The sequence below is a fragment of the Podarcis liolepis genome (genome assembly GCF_965112155.1).
Source record: "Podarcis liolepis genome assembly, chromosome: 5".
NCBI lineage: Eukaryota > Metazoa > Chordata > Lepidosauria > Squamata > Lacertidae > Podarcis > Podarcis liolepis.
In genome coordinates, this window is record NC_139556.1 from 65,838,437 (window position 1) to 65,859,619 (window position 21,183).

General features: G+C 41.9%; 1 protein-coding gene across 4 annotated transcripts in view; it reads right to left on the reverse strand.

Moving 5' to 3' along the window:
* DZIP1L (DAZ interacting zinc finger protein 1 like) overlaps positions 1–21,183 on the reverse strand; it is a 31,556-nt gene that overhangs the window by 3,005 nt on the left and 7,368 nt on the right. For 3 of the 4 annotated variants that reach the window (XM_083506389.1, XM_083506392.1, XM_083506391.1), the window contains exons 3-15: positions 14,028–14,112; positions 11,876–11,988; positions 10,678–10,839; positions 9,933–10,070; positions 9,327–9,389; positions 8,902–9,042; positions 8,314–8,344; positions 6,604–6,651; positions 5,037–5,170; positions 3,684–3,876; positions 3,216–3,438; positions 2,237–2,439; positions 681–820 (exon numbers count right to left, since the gene is read on the reverse strand). In XM_083506389.1, coding sequence (XP_083362515.1) covers positions 681–820; positions 2,237–2,439; positions 3,216–3,438; positions 3,684–3,876; positions 5,037–5,170; positions 6,604–6,651; positions 8,314–8,344; positions 8,902–9,042; positions 9,327–9,389; positions 9,933–10,070; positions 10,678–10,839; positions 11,876–11,988; positions 14,028–14,112 — 1,674 coding nt within the window. Of the gene's footprint in view, positions 1–680; positions 821–2,236; positions 2,440–3,215; positions 3,439–3,683; positions 3,877–5,036; positions 5,171–6,603; positions 6,652–8,313; positions 8,345–8,901; positions 9,043–9,326; positions 9,390–9,932; positions 10,071–10,677; positions 10,840–11,875; positions 11,993–14,027; positions 14,113–21,183 lie in introns of all 4 variants that reach the window. The other variant, XM_083506390.1, reaches the window with a different exon arrangement.

Here is a 21,183-nt window from a genome sequence, read left to right on the forward strand (position 1 = left end):
AGCACCTCTTTCCATGTGTCTTGTGCAGGAGAACCACCTGATGGATCGCACCCTGTTAGTTGAATCCCTGACAGCTGCAATCCTAAACACGCTCATGAGCAAGACTCATAGAATACTGAGACATTTATGTTTGAGTAAATATGCATAGTATAATGTTAATGAGAAAGAACTGATGAATGAAAAGCAAAGGTAGCTGTGTTGGCCCAAAAGGAGGGGGAAAATCTAAAATCCACAGTAGGACAATACAGAGGTACCTCGGGTTAAGTACTTAATTTGTTCCGGAGGTCTGTTCTTAACCTGAAACTGTTCTTAACCTGAAGCACCACTTTAGCTAATGGGGCCTCCCACTGCCGCTGTGCCGCAGAAGCTCGATTTCCGTTCTCATCCTGAAGCAAAGTTCTTAACCCGAGGTACTATTTCTGGGTTAGCGGAGTCTGTAACCTGAAGCGTATGTAACCTGAAGCGTATGTAACCCAAGGTACCACTGTATTTTTATTAGGTCGTCAAGCATAAAATGATGTAAGGGTGAGCAAGCTTTCAAGCTCTCCAGATTTCTTCATCATGCTGAATTAATAGTCCGGAGCAAAAACTGGAATGATGTTTCTTATGGGTTAGAATTAGGCAGAGAAAGGGAGATACCACCTGTCTGATTTCCTAAACTAATGTGTATTGTATAGTACCTGGATTTTTTTAGTAGTTGGGCCAGGTTTAGGAGCTTCTTTGGTAGGGATGGGAAAGAGTTTAACTCCACCAGCAGGCTTTTTCCCAGATGCACTCAGTGTCCTCTCCAGATTTTTAGCCATTGACTGCACCACTGTTTCTACAAGAAGCAAAGAATTGTTGTTATTCATTAAACTTGCTAGTCATTCATTACTCAAGTTGTGCATTACTCAGAGGTCTCCAAGTGACTTGCAACACATCTAAAACATAAAGGGTGGTATTATATTAACAAGTCCCATCAGTGCAAGAATTTTCACTTGTGTAATGGGAGTATCCCCCTCTCCTCCCTTGCATGTGTCCTGCACCCTCCCCAAATCTATTCCAGGGGAAACCCTGATAACAGATTTAGTGGGTGCAAAGAAAGAGAAGGAGACGATGTTCTGATGAGCAAGCAAAACTCCCTGGGATGGTGGAATAGTTACCTTAGTGCTATGCTGGGTTCCACCCAAATACATTACACCATTAACAAATTCAAACAAAAACCTACAATTCATATACAGTGGTGCCTCGCAAGACGAAAAGAATCCGTTCTGTGATTCTCTTCATCTAGCGGTTTTTTCGTCTTGCGAAGCAAGCCCATTGACGGATTAGCGGATTAGCGCTATTAGCGGCTTATCTGCTGATCGGATCAGCTGATAAGCGGCTTAGCGGCTTAGAAAAGGGGGGGGGGAGGAAAAAAACCAGCAGGAACTCGCAAGACATTGTCGTCTTGCGAAGCAAGCCCATAGGAAATTCGTTTTGCGAAGCACCTCCAAAACGGAAAACTCTTTCGTCTAGCGAGTTTTCCGTCTTGCGAGGCATTCGTCTTGTGGGGCACCACTGTACATATTAAGAGTTAGGATCCGAGTCTAGACATCAGATTTAAAAAGCAAAGTTGTTCATAATAATAAATAGCTTCTTAGAAGGTTATGACTGACCTAAGGAATTGTATAATTCTAATGAAAGCTGTCAGAATGACAAAACTAAGAAATGAGCTGACGTGTGTCTGACTGGAGAGCTGGTCCAGGAAAACCTATGGCAATAAGTATCTAGCACACGAACTCTTGCCACTGTGTAACAAGAGCATTCATGCACAGTGATAGCACAGCAGTTGTGCATCCTCTCAGGTCACAGATTGTTGGCATACAAATACTGCCCTTGAATGGGCTGCAGCACATAGAAAACGTTTTTTAAATGCTATGCCAGCCATGTGGAACAACTACATAGGTAAGAGCTTTCTAGCCTACCCTGTTGCATTATAACTAGAGAAGCCTGAAGAATTTGAGCCTCACAAATTCTTGTATGAAATGTCCTGATCTGCACTTATCAGATCAAACTGCATATGAAAACGACATAGCCAACACATTTTGCACTTCTTTCAATACTGCAACAAAATCCTGGTAGTTGAAAAGCACCAAATATGGATTTAAATGCACATTTTCAGAGAACATATGCATTTAAATAAGCATTAAAATACACAGTTCAATGCATATTAAGATGTGAATTAATATATATTAAAACATGCACGCACACACACCTGAACGAGTCTCTGCTGTTGTTGCAAGGACCCTTCCCATACTGCCTTTCCCCTCCGACAATTCTATGTCAGATGAATCCCAGTCACTCTCTTCATTCTGCGCTGCTCTGGGAGGGTCTGGTTCTGTCTTGCAGGGTGTAAACTTTGGAGATGTAAAGTTTGATTCCTCTTCAGACTCTTCTTCAGAGCTGAAAGGCGAAGTGCTGGAGAATGGAAACAGAGCAGAGTGGGAAACAGAAACAAAGGATGGAGGAGAATTTCACTTGGTGCATTTTTTAAGCGTACTGATCTCATTCAGTACACTTCCAGGCTAATATATTTATCAGAATGTAATTCTGGACTTCTCCAAATTTTGGGATGCATTTCTCAGCTCAATGCACGCACGCACGGACACACGCACACAACCTCACCAAAATGTGTGTAAGAGTATGTATGTATTCTAGGATGAAATAAGGTTAGAAAAGCACACATTGAGGAAAAATGTATATTTTGTGATAAAAATACATACTGACGTACATATTTATACATGAATTTAAAATATGAATTTATTTATTTTTAAAAAACATCTACACTACAGATTAATGCAGAATCAGGACAGGACAGGACTCAGATCTATGAACAAACACATGTGAAACTGACATGGGTAAGAAATGAAAATCCCCAACTCTGCCTGCAGAGTTTTGGAGAAACATCCAACTGAGACACTTTTGAGAGATTCCCAGGGTATTTTGCAAATCTTAGCCAATTAACAAGGTCTGCTGGAAATAGCTGTTTTAGGACGAGTAACACTCTCCCACACAAAATTAAGATTAAAAATTAAGCCGCACTTTTCTTCATGAAATTAAAAGCTTGAAAAAATGTTTGTAAAATGCCTAAAACATAATCACAACAGTTCAAATCACATCATCAGTTTTCATACACAATAACCAAGACAATTCAGCATAAAAACAGGGAAATGGAACGCAGAACTTTAACCCACCTGGGATGATGGGCAGCAGAGTATTGAAGAGATGGTGTGCTGCTCCTCACTTGCTTTGGAGAAGGCATCCTGGGGGTCTCCACTGAACTGGCCTTGGAGTTCACTTTGCTCCGAGGGGCTGGTTTGGGCATCTCTGAGGTATAAGGCTTGAATTCAACTTGTTGCATTCTGGGCTTAGAAGACACAACCTGAATTGCAGACTGTAGGCTCCTTTGGCTTTTACCTGAAAGAGATGATTGGAAACATCTGGAGGAAAACAAATTGACCAGTATCTGATCCAGGTAAATAATACACACACCCCAAATAAAATAAAAGCAATGCGCTGAAAATCACTATCCTAAATTAAGAATATCATAGGGAAACTTTAAGTAACGTTGCCTTCCAGATGTTTGGACTATGATTTTGGGCTGATAGGAGTTGTAGTCTGGAGGGCTTCAGGTTGACAAAGGCTGTCACAAAGCCTCTTACCTGAGGTTTCCGAGAGTGGCAGCGAGAGATCACTTTCATCCCTCTGACCCCTTCTGACTTTCCTTTTCACTTCTTGCTCAATTTTGTCTCTTAAGGCGAGGAGCTGTGGAAATTTTTTGGCCTTCTGCTGTTGTTGGGTTTTTATCACGTCTCTCAAATGTTTATAGGTTTGAGCAGGGATACCTTTTGAACCCTGAAAAAAAACCAATCATGAATAAGGCAGATTGCATCACTGCGTAATTCTGTTCTTGGGTGGTAGACGACAGCCCTTTTCATTCATAACTGATACATAGAACAAATACGTTTTGAGGGAGGGGTGGAGAGCCCTGTTGTTGGACTCTAAATCCCATCAGCACTGCCAGGCAACCTGGCCAGTAGTTGGGATTAATGGGAGTTAGAGTTCAACAACATCTGCAGGATCACAGATTTTCCATCTTTAGTTTACCAGCTATCGGGTAGGGATGGAGGAGAAATTCCATTAAGTTTTCACTCTATCAAATTCACACCTTACAAAGTCAAGTGAGAAACATCTTTGAAAACTGCGCTTTTCTGAATTTGAAGTGTAGTTGCTCCAGCCAGTGTTTACAAAAATGCACGTATTAGGTTAAAGGGTGCATTAAAATGACTATATCAGTGAAAATAATGCACTATATTAGGATAAATTGCTTGCAAAAATCTGTTCATTTGTCAAAACTACTTTAACGTGTTTGCTGGGGAAAATGCATTCTAAAAAGCTGAAGTATCTTCATGAGAGTTTTTCTTCCTTCATTTTTGTTAGCTGCATTTCTAGAGCAATTTGTAAATTCTCATTTTTTCCAGTCTTAGAGAACTGAAACTCATAGATCCTTCTATCCCTATTGCCAGATAAGCTTGCCAAGAGCTGCTAATAGAGAAACGGGCCGACCAGAGGACACAGAGGCCTAGACCTCCCTCAAACCTGGAGTGAGTCCTGACAGGCAAACACATTACGGTGCTGTCATAAAAATAACTGCAGGTGAACTGTGGGAAAGTATTTTTTGGACCCAAGATGGGAAATTTACAGAATTTCCATTAATAAGTTGATTATGAAAAGGAACACTTCCCCTGATATGGTCCCTTCTGCATGCCATTTTCCTCAGATGAAGATTCCTAGTGTTGATGAGCACCAGGGTGTCTATTTTCCTGACCAGGTATGAATGTCCACACATGCTGAGGCTGTGTTGGAGGAACTTGTAATGAGACTTGTCTCTAAATTGTCAGAAATACTAGGCATTGCAATCTTCAGTTGGATATGGAAAAGGAATTCAACATTGGGCAATTGACCACAAGGGGAAAAGCTCTCTGTATCTACTTTCCCTCTCTCATGGAACTTACCCGCTTCACTCCCATGCTTTCCAGTTTCTCTTCAAGGGTCTCTTCCAGTATCGGCCGGAACTGTTTCAGCAAGTTTGGATTCCTCCTCAGTGCTTCCAGAACCCTCTTCTTTCTGTCCAGAGTATCTTCCAGTTCTGTAGTGAAACCAATGGCAAGAACCAGAATAAATCTTAAGAAATGGTGGCAAATCACCACCCCATCGGTCAGCTCTGGTCCCCAAGCAATCTTTCTTTGGGAAGGGGGACCAGTGGGCAGCATCACGGTGCTTTGCTGAATGGAGAGGAACTTCTCCACACACCTTGACAGAGAGGAAAACTATGTTCAGAGTGATCATCAGAACTGCTTATAGGATTCTGGCACCTTAGTATGCTGCCATTATTTTCATATCCCAGCATAAGGCTGACACCTAAACATTTGTTTCGGGCGATCAGAAATATGTAATAATTTTGTGAGCACAGGCAATAACATTGGGACCAGCTTTAGTCTTTGCTATACTGCCTGAATTAAAGGTAAAGGCAAAGGTACCCCTGCCCGTACGGTCCAGTCGTGACCGACTCTAGGGTTGTGTGCTCATCTCACTTAAGAGGCCGGGAGCCGGCGCCGTCCGAGGACACTTCTGGGTCACGTGGCCAGCGTGACGAAGCTGCTCTGGCGAGCCTGCACCAGCGCAGCACACGGAAACGCCGTTTACCTTCCTGCTATAAAGCGGTACCTATTTATCTACTTGCACTTAAGGGTGTTTTTGAACTGCTAGGTGGGCAGGAGCTGGGACCGAACGATGGGAGCTCACCCCACTGCGGGGATTCGAACCGCCGACCATACGATCAGCAAGTCCTAGGCACTGCGGTTTTACCCACAGCGCCACCCACGTCCCCACTGCCTGAATTATAAACTTCTAATTACAGTCGTACGTCAGAAGTCGAACGGAATCCGTTCTGGAAGTCCGTTCAACTTCCAGATCATTCAGAAACCAAGGCCAACTTCCAATTGGTTACAGGAAGCTCCTGCAGCCAATCGGAAGCTGTGGAAGCAACGTTGGATGTTTGGGTTCCAAAGAATGTTCGCAAATTGGAACACCCACTTCTGGGTTTGTGGCATTCGGGTGCCAAAACATTCGACTCGCAAGGCATTTGGGATCCAAGGTACAACTGTATTCTGCCACTGAATGAGAGCTTCCAATACTTTATTCTTTTGCTATTTGAAGGGGGGGGGGATAGAGTTCTAAATATATAAAGTAGGCCTAAAACCCACCTTCATCCTATGGCAGCTTGACAGAATCCAATTAATAATTATTATAATCAGTAATATGATGCTTATCAGGAGGTGGCAAACTAAAGTTAAGAAACCGTCCATCAGTGAAGTGCAGTCCTGTGTAATTAGCCAGGGTGGGGTGGGCTATGGGGGGGGGGTTGTTCCCTGTGCAAAGGGGTGTCTTGGTTTCCAGAGGTAATGGGCCAGTCATTGGCTTCTGGAGACCTATAAAGGTCCTCTGGTCAGGTTGGACTTTGGACAACAACGGTATCTAGCAGAAAATTGGAGAAGAGCAACTGAAAGGGGTGAAAAATACCTTCTTCAGTAGATTCTTCTGATGTTTCTGCCTTAGGAACAGTTATTTCTGGAAATTAAAAACAGTAACTTAGGAAAAGGCACATTATTCAAATTCCAGTTGGTGGAACTCACAGTTCTTACACATTAGCATGGAACTTAAACTGTAGAGTTTCATTTATCCCAGAAAAAAAATGATTTGTAGTTTTGTCCTTATGGAACTTGGGAGCAAAGCACTCTTCTGGAGCTCTCAAGGATCAGCCAGAATCTCTCAGATTAGTTACTCTGCATGCCTATTTCACATCTCCAAGATCGCACAAGTGCTTAAATCTACCGTATGCTTGTAGTACTGAAGTATACAAAATACACTGGGTTGTTTTTTTTGTACATGTGAATTTGTGTGTGTACATGTATGATCTTAATTGTATTTATAGTGCTCAGGATGATAAAACCACTCAGTTGTTATGGAGCACATTAAACATTTCAAAAGACCTCTAGGCATGAAATCACTGAAAAGTTGCTGGATGAGCATGGAATAGCTTTGATGAAAGCACTGGATTGCATATTTTGGTTAGAGGGTTAGAATTTTGAGAGTAATTTTATTATTTGCAGTAATAAATCAGATTTTTCTGCTACTGTTGGACTGCATATTTCAGCACAAAGGAAAACCCTTCAATGCCGAGTTCCAAGCAACTTAATGATCATTCCAGAATCTTCTCATACTTCAGTTAAGTCCCATTAATTTTAACCAATTCAATTATGAACCGGGGAGGTTTAAATGTGATTATAAATCCTTCCTTCTCCAGGCCTATCAACTGATTTAAAGACCTGATGCAAGTGTACAGTACTTGAACACGTTCTCAAGTTCTACAGCAACTACATGTTACCAGTTCTAAGAATGTGTAAATGAAAAAAATGCATTCTTTCTCTGTTAACCACTGCCTCCCCTCCCCTCTCCTCCTATGTATCAAAGTTTAGACTAGAAGCTCCTTGGGGCACGAACCTGACCTCTTGTACTCTGTCAGATATCATGCACACTGAATCAACAACAATAACTGCAATTATTGCTCACTCTTCCTTTGTGGCTTTACAATTCAGTGATTAATTTGACTGCAGTATCTGTCACTCAGTGACAATATACTGGACTCTTCCAACAAGCAGAAGAAAAGAGAGGTTGCTCTCATTCCAAAAACAAGAATTCTTATTGTCTGCTAAATCGCTAGAGACAAAGACTTCGGTCCCCTTAGCAGCATAATGGGAAAAAATTGACTGTAGTAACTCTCCCTCACAGATGTGCTCTAAGAAAAAAATCTTCTTTTAACTCTGCAAGTAGACTGCAACCTTAGAGCCACTATTAATCACTAATCCTTGATGTGCAGTTTGTATTGGGGCTGCAAGAAATCTTAGTTTCCAGAAAGCAATCTGTGGTTGTCACTATCTATAACAGCAAATAACTATGGAATCAATTGGGGCTTCCTTTGCTTCTGGGCCTCAGTTCCAATTTTAATTCCCACGGACACCAAAATCAGAGGTGAAATGTTCAGAATGACCTTAGAAAAAGAGCTGGATAATTAACTTCACTGTGAGCTTTTGAATCAATAGATATGGCTATTACAGAGTTTCCTTATCTGCCTGCCTAAACCTGCCCAGTTTCATACACTTTGTCAAAAGAGAAAAAGAAGCATCTAGTGTTATCTATGGAAATTCATTCAGTCTAGATTTTGACCATTACCTTTAGGTTTGCTAGAAGACAAGAGCTTAATCTGCAAAACAAAATACGTTATTAAAAGATCAGTTTTATTTACAGATTGAGGAACTGCTTACTTACTGTGATTGTCCACATAATCAGGAAAAAAGCAAAACAACAGAAAAAGGAGCCCCAAAGATGCACTGTATTCTTTAGGCAGGGCAGACATGGGGAACCATTGGTCATGCTGGGCTGGATGGGAGTTAGAGACTAACAGCTTTTGGAGGGGCACAGCTTCCCCATCCCTGTACCAGGATCTCATTCAAAGTGGTCCTCTGGTATAAGCCCTGCTATCATATGAAAGGTTCTCTTCATCAAAAGAACTTGAATAGAAGAATCACAGTGTAGAACAAGGGAGTTTAATATCAGGGGAACATTCAAACATGCAGATTGCCACCTGTTATTTGGCAAGAGCAGCAGCATGTAATTCTGCTTATTGTGCAGATTGAGTCTTAGAGCAGAAGCAACAGTCTGCTTCAGAACAGGACTCAAAACTCTTGTTGAACCTGAGCCCCAAGAGGTGAACAGAGTGCTTCTTACAGGACTGAAGGCAGGAGGCCATATTCAACTTACTGTTTTCTCCTGTGACTGGATGATCTTGACCTGTTCCCTGAGTTGTGCGCTGAGTGATGCTATTTGCTGCTTGCTGTGCTCGGCCATTTTCCATTGGTCAGAAGACAAGGAGGCCCGTAGTCTCTCATTCTCACCCTTCAGCTGAGGAGATAAGAACAAATTGTTTAGAGATTTGGGCATGAGGACCCACTGCATGAAGGTAGTGTTATTGTGTGTGCAGGCTCTGCTCTCAGCATCCAGCACAATGTATACACAGAGTCTAGGCATGTAATAGTTTGTTGCATTGTATATGCATAATCTCTGTTTGTGTATCATGCTCTACACAGGTGTGGGCAGATTCTGTTCCTATTTGGACACTGACTTTACACCAGTACAATGTTTGAACTCTTAATGAGAGTGAAACATACATTCTTCAGCACACTCACCTCTTCCTTCTCCATCTGGTGTTCCTTCTGAAGATCCCTCAGTTTCCACTTCCATTCTGTTTTCTGATAAATTAAAAACAACAACAACCTCAGTCTTAGCCAAACTTATTTGTACTCACCCAGCCCTATAAAAGAGGCTCCTCATGAGGCCGGAGGACCATCACCCAGCTGTGGGGCGTGAAGGCTGCTCAACGGTCCCATCTTTTTGTGCCCGCCAAACAGCTGAGTCATGCTTATGATGATATTTTATTTTCTTCTTAATTATGCTGTTTTAAATGTGCTTTTTATATTTGACTTCACCTACCAATGTCTTCTTTTGAAATGTTTTGCCTCCTATTGTTAAACCATGTTGTATTACTGTCAGAGCACAAGGGACATCTTCATAAGTGACTCCACAACAATCTATCTGATGCCATCATTTCCCACTCCCCACAATAGTTATATAGCTTAGGTTTTATGGTTTGGCTCCTGGGGTGGGGCTTAGAATGTAATGGACTGCAAAAATAAGATTGTATTCTCAAGTGTCTTCCTCCTACCCTGTTATATTCTACAAGCAAGAGATGATATCTTGCAGAGCTCACAAGCACCACATCTATGCTCACGCACCTGTTGCTCAATCTTTGCTTTCATCCCCTGTAGTTCCCTCTGAGTCTTCTTCCATTGCTGCTGTTCAGGTGACTCATCATCCTGCAATGTCCCCAGATTAGAGACCACTGCACTCTTGCCTTGTAGTTCCTGCAGCTTCTGGAGGAGGAATAAGTGGTACATGTAAACACTTTGCTGGCAAAGAGCAGCAGCCAGAGCTATTAAGGCATCACTCAGGTACAGTAGGTTAGGTTTCTGTGCCATATCTGATGGAATATAAAAAACAGAGTTGTCATGTAAGTTGGGACTTCCCTATGTAGGTATGAATAACTGTTGAGAGGAACACCAGCTTCTCGCTTCGTGTTTTACTATCTTGATTGGGCAAGGACGACTAGCTAGAGTGTGGATATTCCCCACAAACAGGAGCATAACCAATCGCATGGCTCTCCACTTTCTGCATGGTGATGGAAATTCAGCTAAGTGAACAAGACCTTGCAAAATTATCCAGGCTATTTATAACCAGAAAAGTGCATTCTACTGAATAATCTCCAGAGAAGGATGGAAATTTTGGCAACACAGAGGGCACCACATTACCAAGGTCCCTCCATGCTCAAACAAAGTGATTTATCCTTCTCTAACATAGGGAATTTTATCAATCCTTGAAGAAAAGGCCCTGCTGTTCTTTTGTGGTAATATTTAAAAGCAGCATGCCAGTTTATTGAAGGCTGTGACTGCCCTGAATGTTCAAGTTGTGCATTCGCCTTACCCCCTCCAAGGCGGAATTCTTGCTGGCAATGTCCTTGAATTCAGTGAGGAACAGGTGCCGGAGGTCCTCCATCTCCCTTTGAAACTTTACCCTCTCCTCCTCCTTCCATCTCTCAAATTTTCTTCTGCTTTCCTCTTCTCTTTGCCTCATGTGCTCTGCTTCCTATCAACAAAACAACAAGATCTGAAGCTGGAAATAAGCTGGTTAGAAAAGACAAAGAGTTGTGGCTATGGAATGATTTGACAGCAGTTTCCAGAAATCCCACTCGTTCAAACGGAAGTGGAAATACTCTAAGCAAAGGGCAGGATGGTCCAATTCTTGCCCAGCTAGTTTAAGCTGGATATTCAACATAGCTTGCAACAGTGGGAGGGGGATGAGTGGAGTGGCAATGACCTGTGCAGACAAGTTGCCCTATCAAATATATTAAAAGTACAATCTTATTATGTCTAGTCAAAGCTAAGTCCCACTGAGTTCAAGGTGTATGATTGTCGCACACAGGAACATAGAAAGCTATCTTATACTGAGGCAGATGGTCCATCTAGCTCAATAGACTCTTGACTGGCCATGGTTTCAGGTAGAATATTTCCCTACCTGGAGACACTAGGGATCGGACCTGGGGTCTTCTGCTTGCAAGGCAGATGCTCTGCCATTGCGCTACAGCCATTCCCTGATATACGTGAGGCTCACAAGGAATTCCTTTACACTGGTTTATTGGCCACCCCACTGAACAGCAGATACCCAGGCCAAGAGATTATCTGAGATGACTGGCATTGTTCTGAAGGACTTCCATGTGCCTGCAAATGTTTGCCCTTCAGGGTCCCCTCACACCTTCATAGTGTGCATGTTTCTGCAATGGAGGCAACTCACCTTTGGATTTATTATTACTGGATCAGAAGAAATATTGTTGGATGGGTATTTTTTTTTTAAAAAAGGTTTTGTTCATTGGTGTTTTTAATCTGATTTGAATGTCTTTGTTATTTTACTTTTTACTGTGTAAATCACTTTACTACTTTCAAAATGCAAAAATGGGACTCAAATATAACAAACAAATAAACAAACAACAAGCCTCTTCCCTTTCAGCTGCCGTGGTGCAAAAGTGCATTATCAAGAGTTTCGCATGCACTGCTTTCACTTTGGCTACAAACAGATTGTTGTAATTCAGCAAGCTATGAGGGCTTTGGCTTTTGTGAGTTCATACCTGAGCCCTGCTTTGGCTCTCAGCCTCCAGTTGGGCATGGGTTTCCTTCAGTTTGACCTTCAGTTCTTCAATCTCACTTTCCATTTGTACCACTTGTTTCTTCTTTTCCTGCTCTATAAAATTCATTCAGAAAAAGGCACAGTTAGTTATGGCGTCAATTGCAAACATTTTTAACTGTGGTACCCAGGAATGTAAGATGATGATGATGATGATCAGTGCTTTTTTTAAAAAAATATGTTTAGAGGTACTCTCATTTTCCTACTTATATTGAAATACTGCCCCTCAATGAGGCCAAACTTAGATTCACAAAATGTTTAGGGGTATGTGTACTCCCGCATTCCCCCAGAAAAAAAGCACTTATGATGATGGTAATGATAATGATAATGATGATAATAATAATAATAATAATAATAATAATAATAATAATAATATGAGTAGTAGTAGTAGTAAGAATAATACTCTGCCCATCTGGCTTGGTTTTCCCAGCCTGAAACTCTATTTCTCATTTATTTTTTACTTAAAACATTGCTTTGTATGTCAGGAAAATAATATTTGACACAAGTGCATTAACATGGGCCACATTTCAATCCAGTAATAAATGTGTTTAGGCCTGTTGATTTCAAAGCACACCAGCACAGCTAGCTCTATAATGGATTGTCATCATAAATTATAGCGGGACCACTGCCCTCTGCTGGACAAAACCATGCCCAGAGCTGAATTTCCTCTAGGTTTGTGGATTTTGTTTTCCTCTCATTTTGTGAACTTCCTTTGCCACCTTTGTGTGTGGTATATTTTGCAGTTTTCTTAGGCTTCCTAGAAGAATTTTGTTCCCAGTCATAAATCCAAAGCTATACCTCAGAGAATCTCATGCATATTATTTGGTGAGGTAAATCAATTTGAACAAAATGTATTTGTCATGTTTTAATCTATATGCTTTATGGCTAACCTTATAATTATGTGAGTATGAAGTATACCCTTCTGAGGTGGGGCAGTTATAGTTGCATGATTGTATCCAGATTTGCAGAATGACATCTTCAGTTTATATGTGAAATCATTCAGAAAAAAAATGATAGCTACTGAGCCCCTTATTTGTAGATAATGGGCAAGCTAAACAGTTTGTTTCATTATAATGATCTTTTAATGTAAAAGGAAATCTCTCCAGATTTTCTACCCATGAGTTAAGGGAAAGAAAATGCCTGAATTCTTAATTAGTAACAAACTACTGGGTATCAACCTGTATATGGAGAGAGGCACTCAAAAATGAAATGTTTTTACAGTTTGATTGATCCAATGGGCCCCTGATGGTCTCAAATAACACTTCAGATCAGGGGCAGTAACTGTGCTGTCCTGCAGATGAACTATAACATCCATCACCCTTGACTACTGAAACCTGGAAGTATACACTTCCGGGTTTGCTGTGTTCGCAAGCCGAAAAGACGCAACATGAACCTAACACAACATGAGGTATGACTGTATAAGTTATTGTAAGTTTAATTTAAGTCTGCTGCAACTGGATTTCTTATGAACGGTGCCAATCCTGAATGTATTGGATTTGCAACCGTTATGCTCATTTGTCTTCAGTAGCAGTAAAGCTCTGCTGCATGAACTATTAATTGCCTCTGGTTTACTTTTGGGGAATCCTGCAATGTGTTTAAGTTTTCACTCTGCTAACTATATGTTGGAATTCTGCTCTGGATCAATATTGAGTAGATTTTCTATGACATTCTCTTCATGTGTGTGCTCTGCACATTCCCCAAATGTGCTCTGGAGCATTGGGGAACTCCCAGAACAGATTTAGAGGGCACACAGGCTGTCCTGTGGGGAGGGGGAGGGGGAGGGGGAGGGGGAGGGGGAGGGGGAAGTTCCACTGCACAGCTAAAAGTCCTTGTGCTGAAGGAACAAGCACACCGAATAACAATGCCCTCTGTATTTCGGATCGGCTATTAGTTATCATGGTCCCCATATGTTAATGCTTGTTTATACTGATGTTTTAAGACATATATAATTCTTTTCTTCTGCGCTGCTAAAAAGGGGGGTATTGCTGGTTTCTTTTTGTATTTGTGATATTTTTAAGACACTGTAAACCAATTAGCAATTATTATTAGTCTTGAAATATGAAGCAGTACATAATGAAATAACCCTCTATGCTCACGTGCTGCAGTGACCTCTGGGTGTCTGCGCAGCATGTGGGCTTGAAGAAAGGAGTAGTTCATGAAGGTCTTGTCACAGAATTGGCACTAGAGAAAGACAAAGAAAAGGATAGATAGGTCACACGCTGGCCTGGTTGACACATCAAGGTAAGCCAGAAGGTGGCTCATCATGTCCGCATGAATGTGTTGGCTCCCAGCTAGGAACTCACACTGCTCTCTCTCTCCCCCGGGCTTTTAAGTTAGCCTGGGAGGACACCTAAGCCAGAGTTTTGCTTAGCCTGTCACTCAGACCAGGGATCAGGGTGAAGATGCCTCCTTCACGACCATGACCTGCAACTGCAGGACAAACTTTGGCAATAGGTCAAGGAGAAGAAAGCTGAATCACAATTCTGGATTTAGACCACATGCTAAGCCAAACAAACCAGGACCACATCCATACCACACATTGAAAGCACTATGACACCACTTTAAACATTCATGGCTTCCCCCAAAGAATTCAAGATGCTGTGGTTTACGAGGGGTGCTGAGAGTTGTTAGGAGATCCCTATTCCCCACACAATTCCCAGAGAGCCTTGGGAAGAGGGATTGACTGTAAAATCACCCTGAGAAACAGAAAACCATGGAGGTGAAATAGGGGTTCCCCAACAACTCTCAGCACCTTAACAAACAACAGCTCTCAGAATTCTTTGGGGGAAGCCATGACTGTTTAAAGTGGTATCATGGTGCTTTGAAAGCATGGTGTGAGTTTGGCCTATGTGTCCATGAGTGTCCTTCTTTACAACCTTGACAGCTATCACATAGATGAGGGTTAGGCAACCTAAGGCCCGGGGGCCAGATGTGGCCCAATCGTCTTCTCAAACCGGCCGCGGACGGTCCAGGAATCAGCGTGTTTTTACATGAGTAGAATGTGTCCTTTTATTTAAAATGCATCTCTGGGTTATTTGTGGGGCATAGGAATTGGTTCATTTCCCCCCTTCAAAATATAGTCCGCCCCCCCCCCCCCAAGGTCTGAGGGATGGTGGACCAGCCCTCGGCTGACAAAGGTTGCTGATCCCTGACATAGACCTAAAAATCCAGAGGAGGAGCAAAGCATTCCACTAGGCCAACTCCAAGCTTAATGCAGGACCAGATGCTCAAACTAAATCTGAATTATGGGATGTTTGTGAATGGCTGCTGAAGTACTAACACCCAGACAGCTGTAACCTCCCCCCCACCCAATGTTTGCTAATCTATGTTTGCTTCTGCAACCACAATCAGGCAGATGAGCTGGAAGAAAAACAAAGATCATTCACATTTCCTTGACAGGCTGCTGACTGAAAATCCACAGTGCATAATGCAGTTCCGTATGCTCCAGCTGTCCCTATTTACCAAGGACAGTCCTCAGAAAACAGAAGGTATTTAAGTAGAAACTGTCAGGGATGTTGTAGTTGCATCCTGCATTGTAAATCCTGCACTGAACAGAGGGGTTGGACGAGATGACCTGTGGTACAACAGTGCTCAGGCAATCTCTCCAAATCCTCCACTATGTTTGCGGGCACAGAAACTTGCAGGCTCATTTCACCAAATTTCTCCAGTATCTCCAGTACCTTATCTCCACCCACCACCTACAAAGTTTCCCCTTCTCCTTTTGCTGCCACTGCAAATGTTAGCAGCAGCAGCAGCAGCAGCATTGGCAGAATGAGCACCATTTTACATCCTCATCAGTCCCCTGGATCTAACATCATCCTGGAGCATTGCAGGGCTAAGGGTGGCCGCCAGAACAAAACGGAGGAGAATATCTGGAGAAAATTCTGCTGGGGAAAAAATTTTAATTAAAACTAAATCAGGCTGAGGGGATGGCAAAAAGAAAGATCTCAGGCAGTTTTTTTCTCAGGGAAATGCCATCTGAGAAGTTTGGGCTCAGCTCCACCTTCAAGGTCCTTTCCTACTTTCCACTCAGTGCACCCACCCAAACAGCAAATAGGTGGAAGCTACCACCGGCAGTATCCCTGCTGGGAGCAGTCTGTGCATCCTCATGTAGGAGCACATTCTGGGAGAGAGGAGGGGGTAGAGGCGGCCCTGTTGCTGTCAACTGATGGAAATTGGCCCAATCTGGGCCTGTCTGCTGCCCTAGTCTGGGAGCTGGTATAGCAAAAGTGCATTTTTGCCCCACCATCCACCCTTGCTGGCATGAGCAGCAGGGTTGCTGATGCAGTGGTGGCTGTGCCACTGTTATAATCAGCCACTGCTGGTGTGACACATGGCTTGTTCTGCCCATGTGCATATATAGGCAAACAGAAAAGTCCACTAGCTTCCCTTCCATCCCACCAATAGCTGTCTATCCCAATAGTACACATATGCTCAAATACTTCCTACAGCATGCCATTGTGGTTAGGATGTGGCAGGGGGCAGGGGCGGGGGAGGCATAGTCCAGCAATGATCCTTACTGTGAGAGCAAGGCTGTCCTAAGTACCCATGTGTGTCCCTATTTACAACTAGGGCTGGGTGATATACTGGTAATTTGTATGGTATGGCGTTCTGATTGCAATACCGGTTTCAGACATTTTGAGCGGGTGATACATTGTGCTGGCCAGGGAGCCATGATGTATTCCCAGCTCAGATTGCCTGCAGACAGCAAAGGCACAGACAGACAGGCAGACAGAGCCCAAAAGGGTTCTGGGCAAGCACTTTCTACACCTCCATCTGCCTGTACCTTTGAGGAAGCCCGCTTCTCCGGCTCACATGAGCCAGAGCAGTCTGGGGGCTAGTTCAGCTGGAGGCAGGAGGCTTCCTGCCCCCAGCTGAACAGTTTAATGAAGCCCCTGCCCTTCTGGCTAACATAAGCCACAGAGGTATTGGGGCTTGCTCCCATCGTTCAGCTGGGACACTGAGGTCCAGCTCCAAGGGCCTTCTGGAGGTTCCCTCACTAAGAGAAGTGAAGCTACAGGGAACCAGGCAGAGGGCCTTCTCGGTAGTGGGGCCCGCCCTGTGGAACACCCTCCCACCAGATGTCCAGGAAATAAACAACTATCTGACTTTTAGAAGACATCTGAAGGCCTCCCGGTTTAGGAAAGTTTTTAATGTTTGAATTTTTTTTTTTTTTTTTATAAAATTTTTATTGGTTTTACAACATTTTTAAGAAAAACAAACAAACATTAAAAATGACAAACATACACGTATAGTTTCAAACATATTTTCATAAACCTCTTTTCTTGGACTTCCCCATACCCCCCCTCTCTGCATCCCAATGTCCGTAGTTCAACTAGCAACTCCCAATTGTTACTTTCCAATCTCTATCCTCTTAGTCCTCTTTTATAATCTGACCTTATATCCCTGTACCCCTTTGTTTCTGGTAACCACGGCATTTTAGCATTCATTAAGTTTATAGTAGTCCTTAAGATAACTTTTAAATTTTCTCCATTCTTCTTCCACCGTCTCTTTTCGTTGGTCACGGATTCTGCCTGTCATCTCGGCCAGTGTCATATAGTCCATCACTTTCATCTGCCATTCTTCCAAAGTGGGTAAATCTTGTGTCTTCCAATATTTTGCGATGAGTATTCTTGCTGCTGTTGTGGCATACATGAAAAAAGCTCTATCTTTCTTTGTCACCAATTGGCCGACAATGCCCAAGAGAAAGGCCTCTGGTTTTTTAGGGAAGGTACATTTAAGTACCTTTTTCATTTCATTATAGATCATCTCCCAGAAGGCCTTTATCTTCGGGCATGTCCACCAAAGGTGATAAAAGGTACCTTCAATCTCTTTACACTTCCAACATTTGTTATCAGGCAAATGATAGATTTTTGCCAGCTTGACTGGGGTCATGTACCACCTGTATACCATTTTCATAATGTTTTCCTTTAAGGCATTACATGCCGTAAATTTTATACCGGTGTTCCATAACCAATCCCAGTCAGCTGACATAATATTATGTCCAACATCCTGAGCCCACTTAATCATTGCCGATTTAACTGTTTCATCCTGTGTATTCCATTTCAACAACAAGTTGTACATTCTAGATAAATTCTTAGTATTGGGTTCTAACAGTTCAGTTTCTAATTTTGATTTTTCCACCTGGAAACCGACTTTCCTGTCCTGTTTAAAAAATTCCATTATTTGGCGGTATTGGAACCAATTTTCTACTTTATGCTTCAATTTCTCCTGACTTTGTAGTTTGAACTTATCTCCATCCTGTTCTAAGATTTCCCAATACTTCGGCCATCCGACCTCCATATTGAGTTTCTTCACTGCTTTAGCCTCCACTGGCGACACCCATCTAGGGGTTTTGTTTTCTAGTAGATCTTTATATCTTATCCAAACATTAAACAATGCTTTTCTGACAATGTGATTTTTAAAGGCACTGTTAACTTTACCATACCAAAGATATGCATGCCAACCAAAAGCGTTATTGAAACCTTCCAGATCCAAGATGTCCGTGTTCTCGAGGAGCATCCATTCTTTGAGCCAGCAAAAAGCTGCTGCCTCATAGTACAATTTTAGGTCCGGCAGGGCAAAACCCCCTCTTTCCTTAACATCTGTCAATATTTTAAATTTAATTCGGGGCTTTTTGCCCTGCCAGACAAATTTCGAGATATCTTTGTGCCACCTCTTAAAACATTCCATCTTATCAATAATCTGCAAGGTCTGAAACAAAAATAACATTCTAGGCAATACATTCATTTTAATTACTGCAATTCGGCCTAACATTGACAGTTTCAAATTTGACCATATTTCTAAATCTTTTTTAATTTCTGACCAGCATTTTTCATAGTTGTCCTTATACAAATTCTGATTCTTAGATGTTAAATAAACCCCTAGGTATTTAACCTTCTTGACCACAGTCAAACCTGTTTCCTCTTGAAATTTCTCCTTTTCCATATCTGTTAGGTTTTTCCCTAAAACTTTGGTTTTTTGCTTGTTCAACTTAAATCCAGCTACCTGGCCAAACTGTTGTATTATTTCTAAAGCCCTTTTCGTACTAGTGTTTGGCTCTTGCAAAGTCAATACTAGGTCATCTGCGAACGCTCTTAACTTATAATGTTTGGCTCCGACCTGCACACCTTTGACCTGCTGGTCATTTCTTATCATATTCAGCAACACCTCCAGAACTGAAATAAAAAGTAATGGGGAAATCGGGCACCCCTGTCGTGTTCCTTTTTCTATCTTAAGCTCCTCAGTCACAACATTGTTTACAATCAGTTTAGCTTTTTGTTCAGAGTATATTGCAGCCATACCATTCTCAAAGCCCTGACCTACCCCCATCCCATGAAGATTCTTCCTCATAAAACTCCAAGAGATATTATCAAAGGCCTTCTCCGCATCCACAAAGATCAATACTGCCTTGGTGTTTATATTCACCTCTAACTTCTCCAAAATATCTATTACATTCCTTACATTGTCTGCTAGATGTCTTTTAGGGAGAAAGCCTGCTTGGTCTTTATGAATCTTCTCCATCAAAACTCTTTTAAATCTTTTTGCCAAAATGTCTGCAAAAATTTTGTAATCCACATTAAGCAGGGATATTGGGCGGTAGTTCTTGAGTTGGGTCTTTTCAGTCTCTGACTTTGGTATGAGTGAAATATATGCCTCTTTCCACGATTCAGGTGCCTTTTTTCCCTCAAGGATCTCGTTACAAACTTCTCTTAGTGGTTGAGTCAACCATTCCTTCAGCGATTTGTAGTATCTGGAAGTCAGTCCATCTGGTCCTGGAGATTTGCCCAGTTGCATATTCTGAATGGCAGCCTCTATCTCTTGTTCTGAGATTCTCTGGTTCAAGTCCATCTTACTTTGATGAGAGATGTTTTGTAGTCCATATTTTCCGAGGAATTTGTCTATATCTTCTTCATTTTGCGGGCCTTGGGTGTAGAGTTTTTTGAAATAGCTTAGAAAGCAATTTCTAATTTCATTGGGTTTGGATATGTTCCTTCCATCCACCTCCAGGCTTGTAACTGTATTTAGTTTCTGCCTTTTCTTCAATTGCCATGCCAAAAGTTTGCCACATTTATTTGCTGATTCAAAAGTCTTTTGCTTCATTTGCCTTATCTTCCATTCAATCTCTTGGTTCATCAATTCCATATATTGTGTTTGGTATAATTTGATCTCTCTTAAAATGTCCTGAGACTTTGGTTTTGTTCTTAATTTCCTCTCTCCTTCCTTTATCATTTCCAGAATCTTCTCTTTTTTCTCATTTTGCTTTTTCCTCTTTATTGAGTTTTGTTGAATCAAAAATCCTCTCATCACCGCTTTACTTGCGTCCCAGATCACTCTTTTCTCCACGTCGGTCCTCAGATTTATTTCAAAATAGTCTTTTAGGGTCTTTTGGGCCTTCGTGAGAATCTCCTTATCTCGAAAGAGGGTGTCATTCATTCTCCATCTAAATTGACCAGTTGTTGTGAGTTTCATCTCCATCTTCACGGCGTTATGGTCGGAGCAAGTTTTTGGGCAGATTTCCACTTTCTTAATCTTCGGAGCCATTCCACTAGTAACCCAGATTTGATCGATTCTGGTCCAGGTCATCATTGCTTGGGAGAAAAAGGTTCCCTCTCTCTCCAGAGGGTTCCTTGTTCTCCAAATATCTATCAAGTCCATATTTTCAGTCATTTCGAAAAAAGTCTTAGGGAGTCTCCCTTCTTTGGTGACTGTAAGTCTTTGTGCCTTGTCCATATTAGTGGAGACCACGCCATTCATGTCTCCCATAATTATCATATTGTAGTCCAGATAGTCCATCAGAGTTTCATGAAGTCTCTTAAAGAAGTCGGATTTGCCTTCATTTGGTGCATAAATTCCAACAACTAGGAATTTTTCTCCTTGTACTTGTATCTCCACAGCCAAATATCTCCCTTGTTCATCTTTGAATATCATTTTTGGAGCCCATTTCTCCTTCACATATATTACAACTCCTCTCTTCTTAACTTTGTCTGATGAAATAAATTCTTGTCCTAGCCTTTTATTTGAAAGTAATCTCCTGTGGGCTCTGGTTATGTGAGTTTCTTGTAAGCATATCAAGTCCAATTGTTCTCTATTCAATATATGAAATACTTGTCTTCTCTTCAAAGGCCCATTGAGCCCATTACAATTCCAACTGAGGAATTGCAGAGCCATCTTGTTATTTTTCTAAGGCTCCTCCAACAGCTCCAAGTTGTTGCTCTTCTTCTGATGGTAGTGGTTTTTGTCCAAACGGGA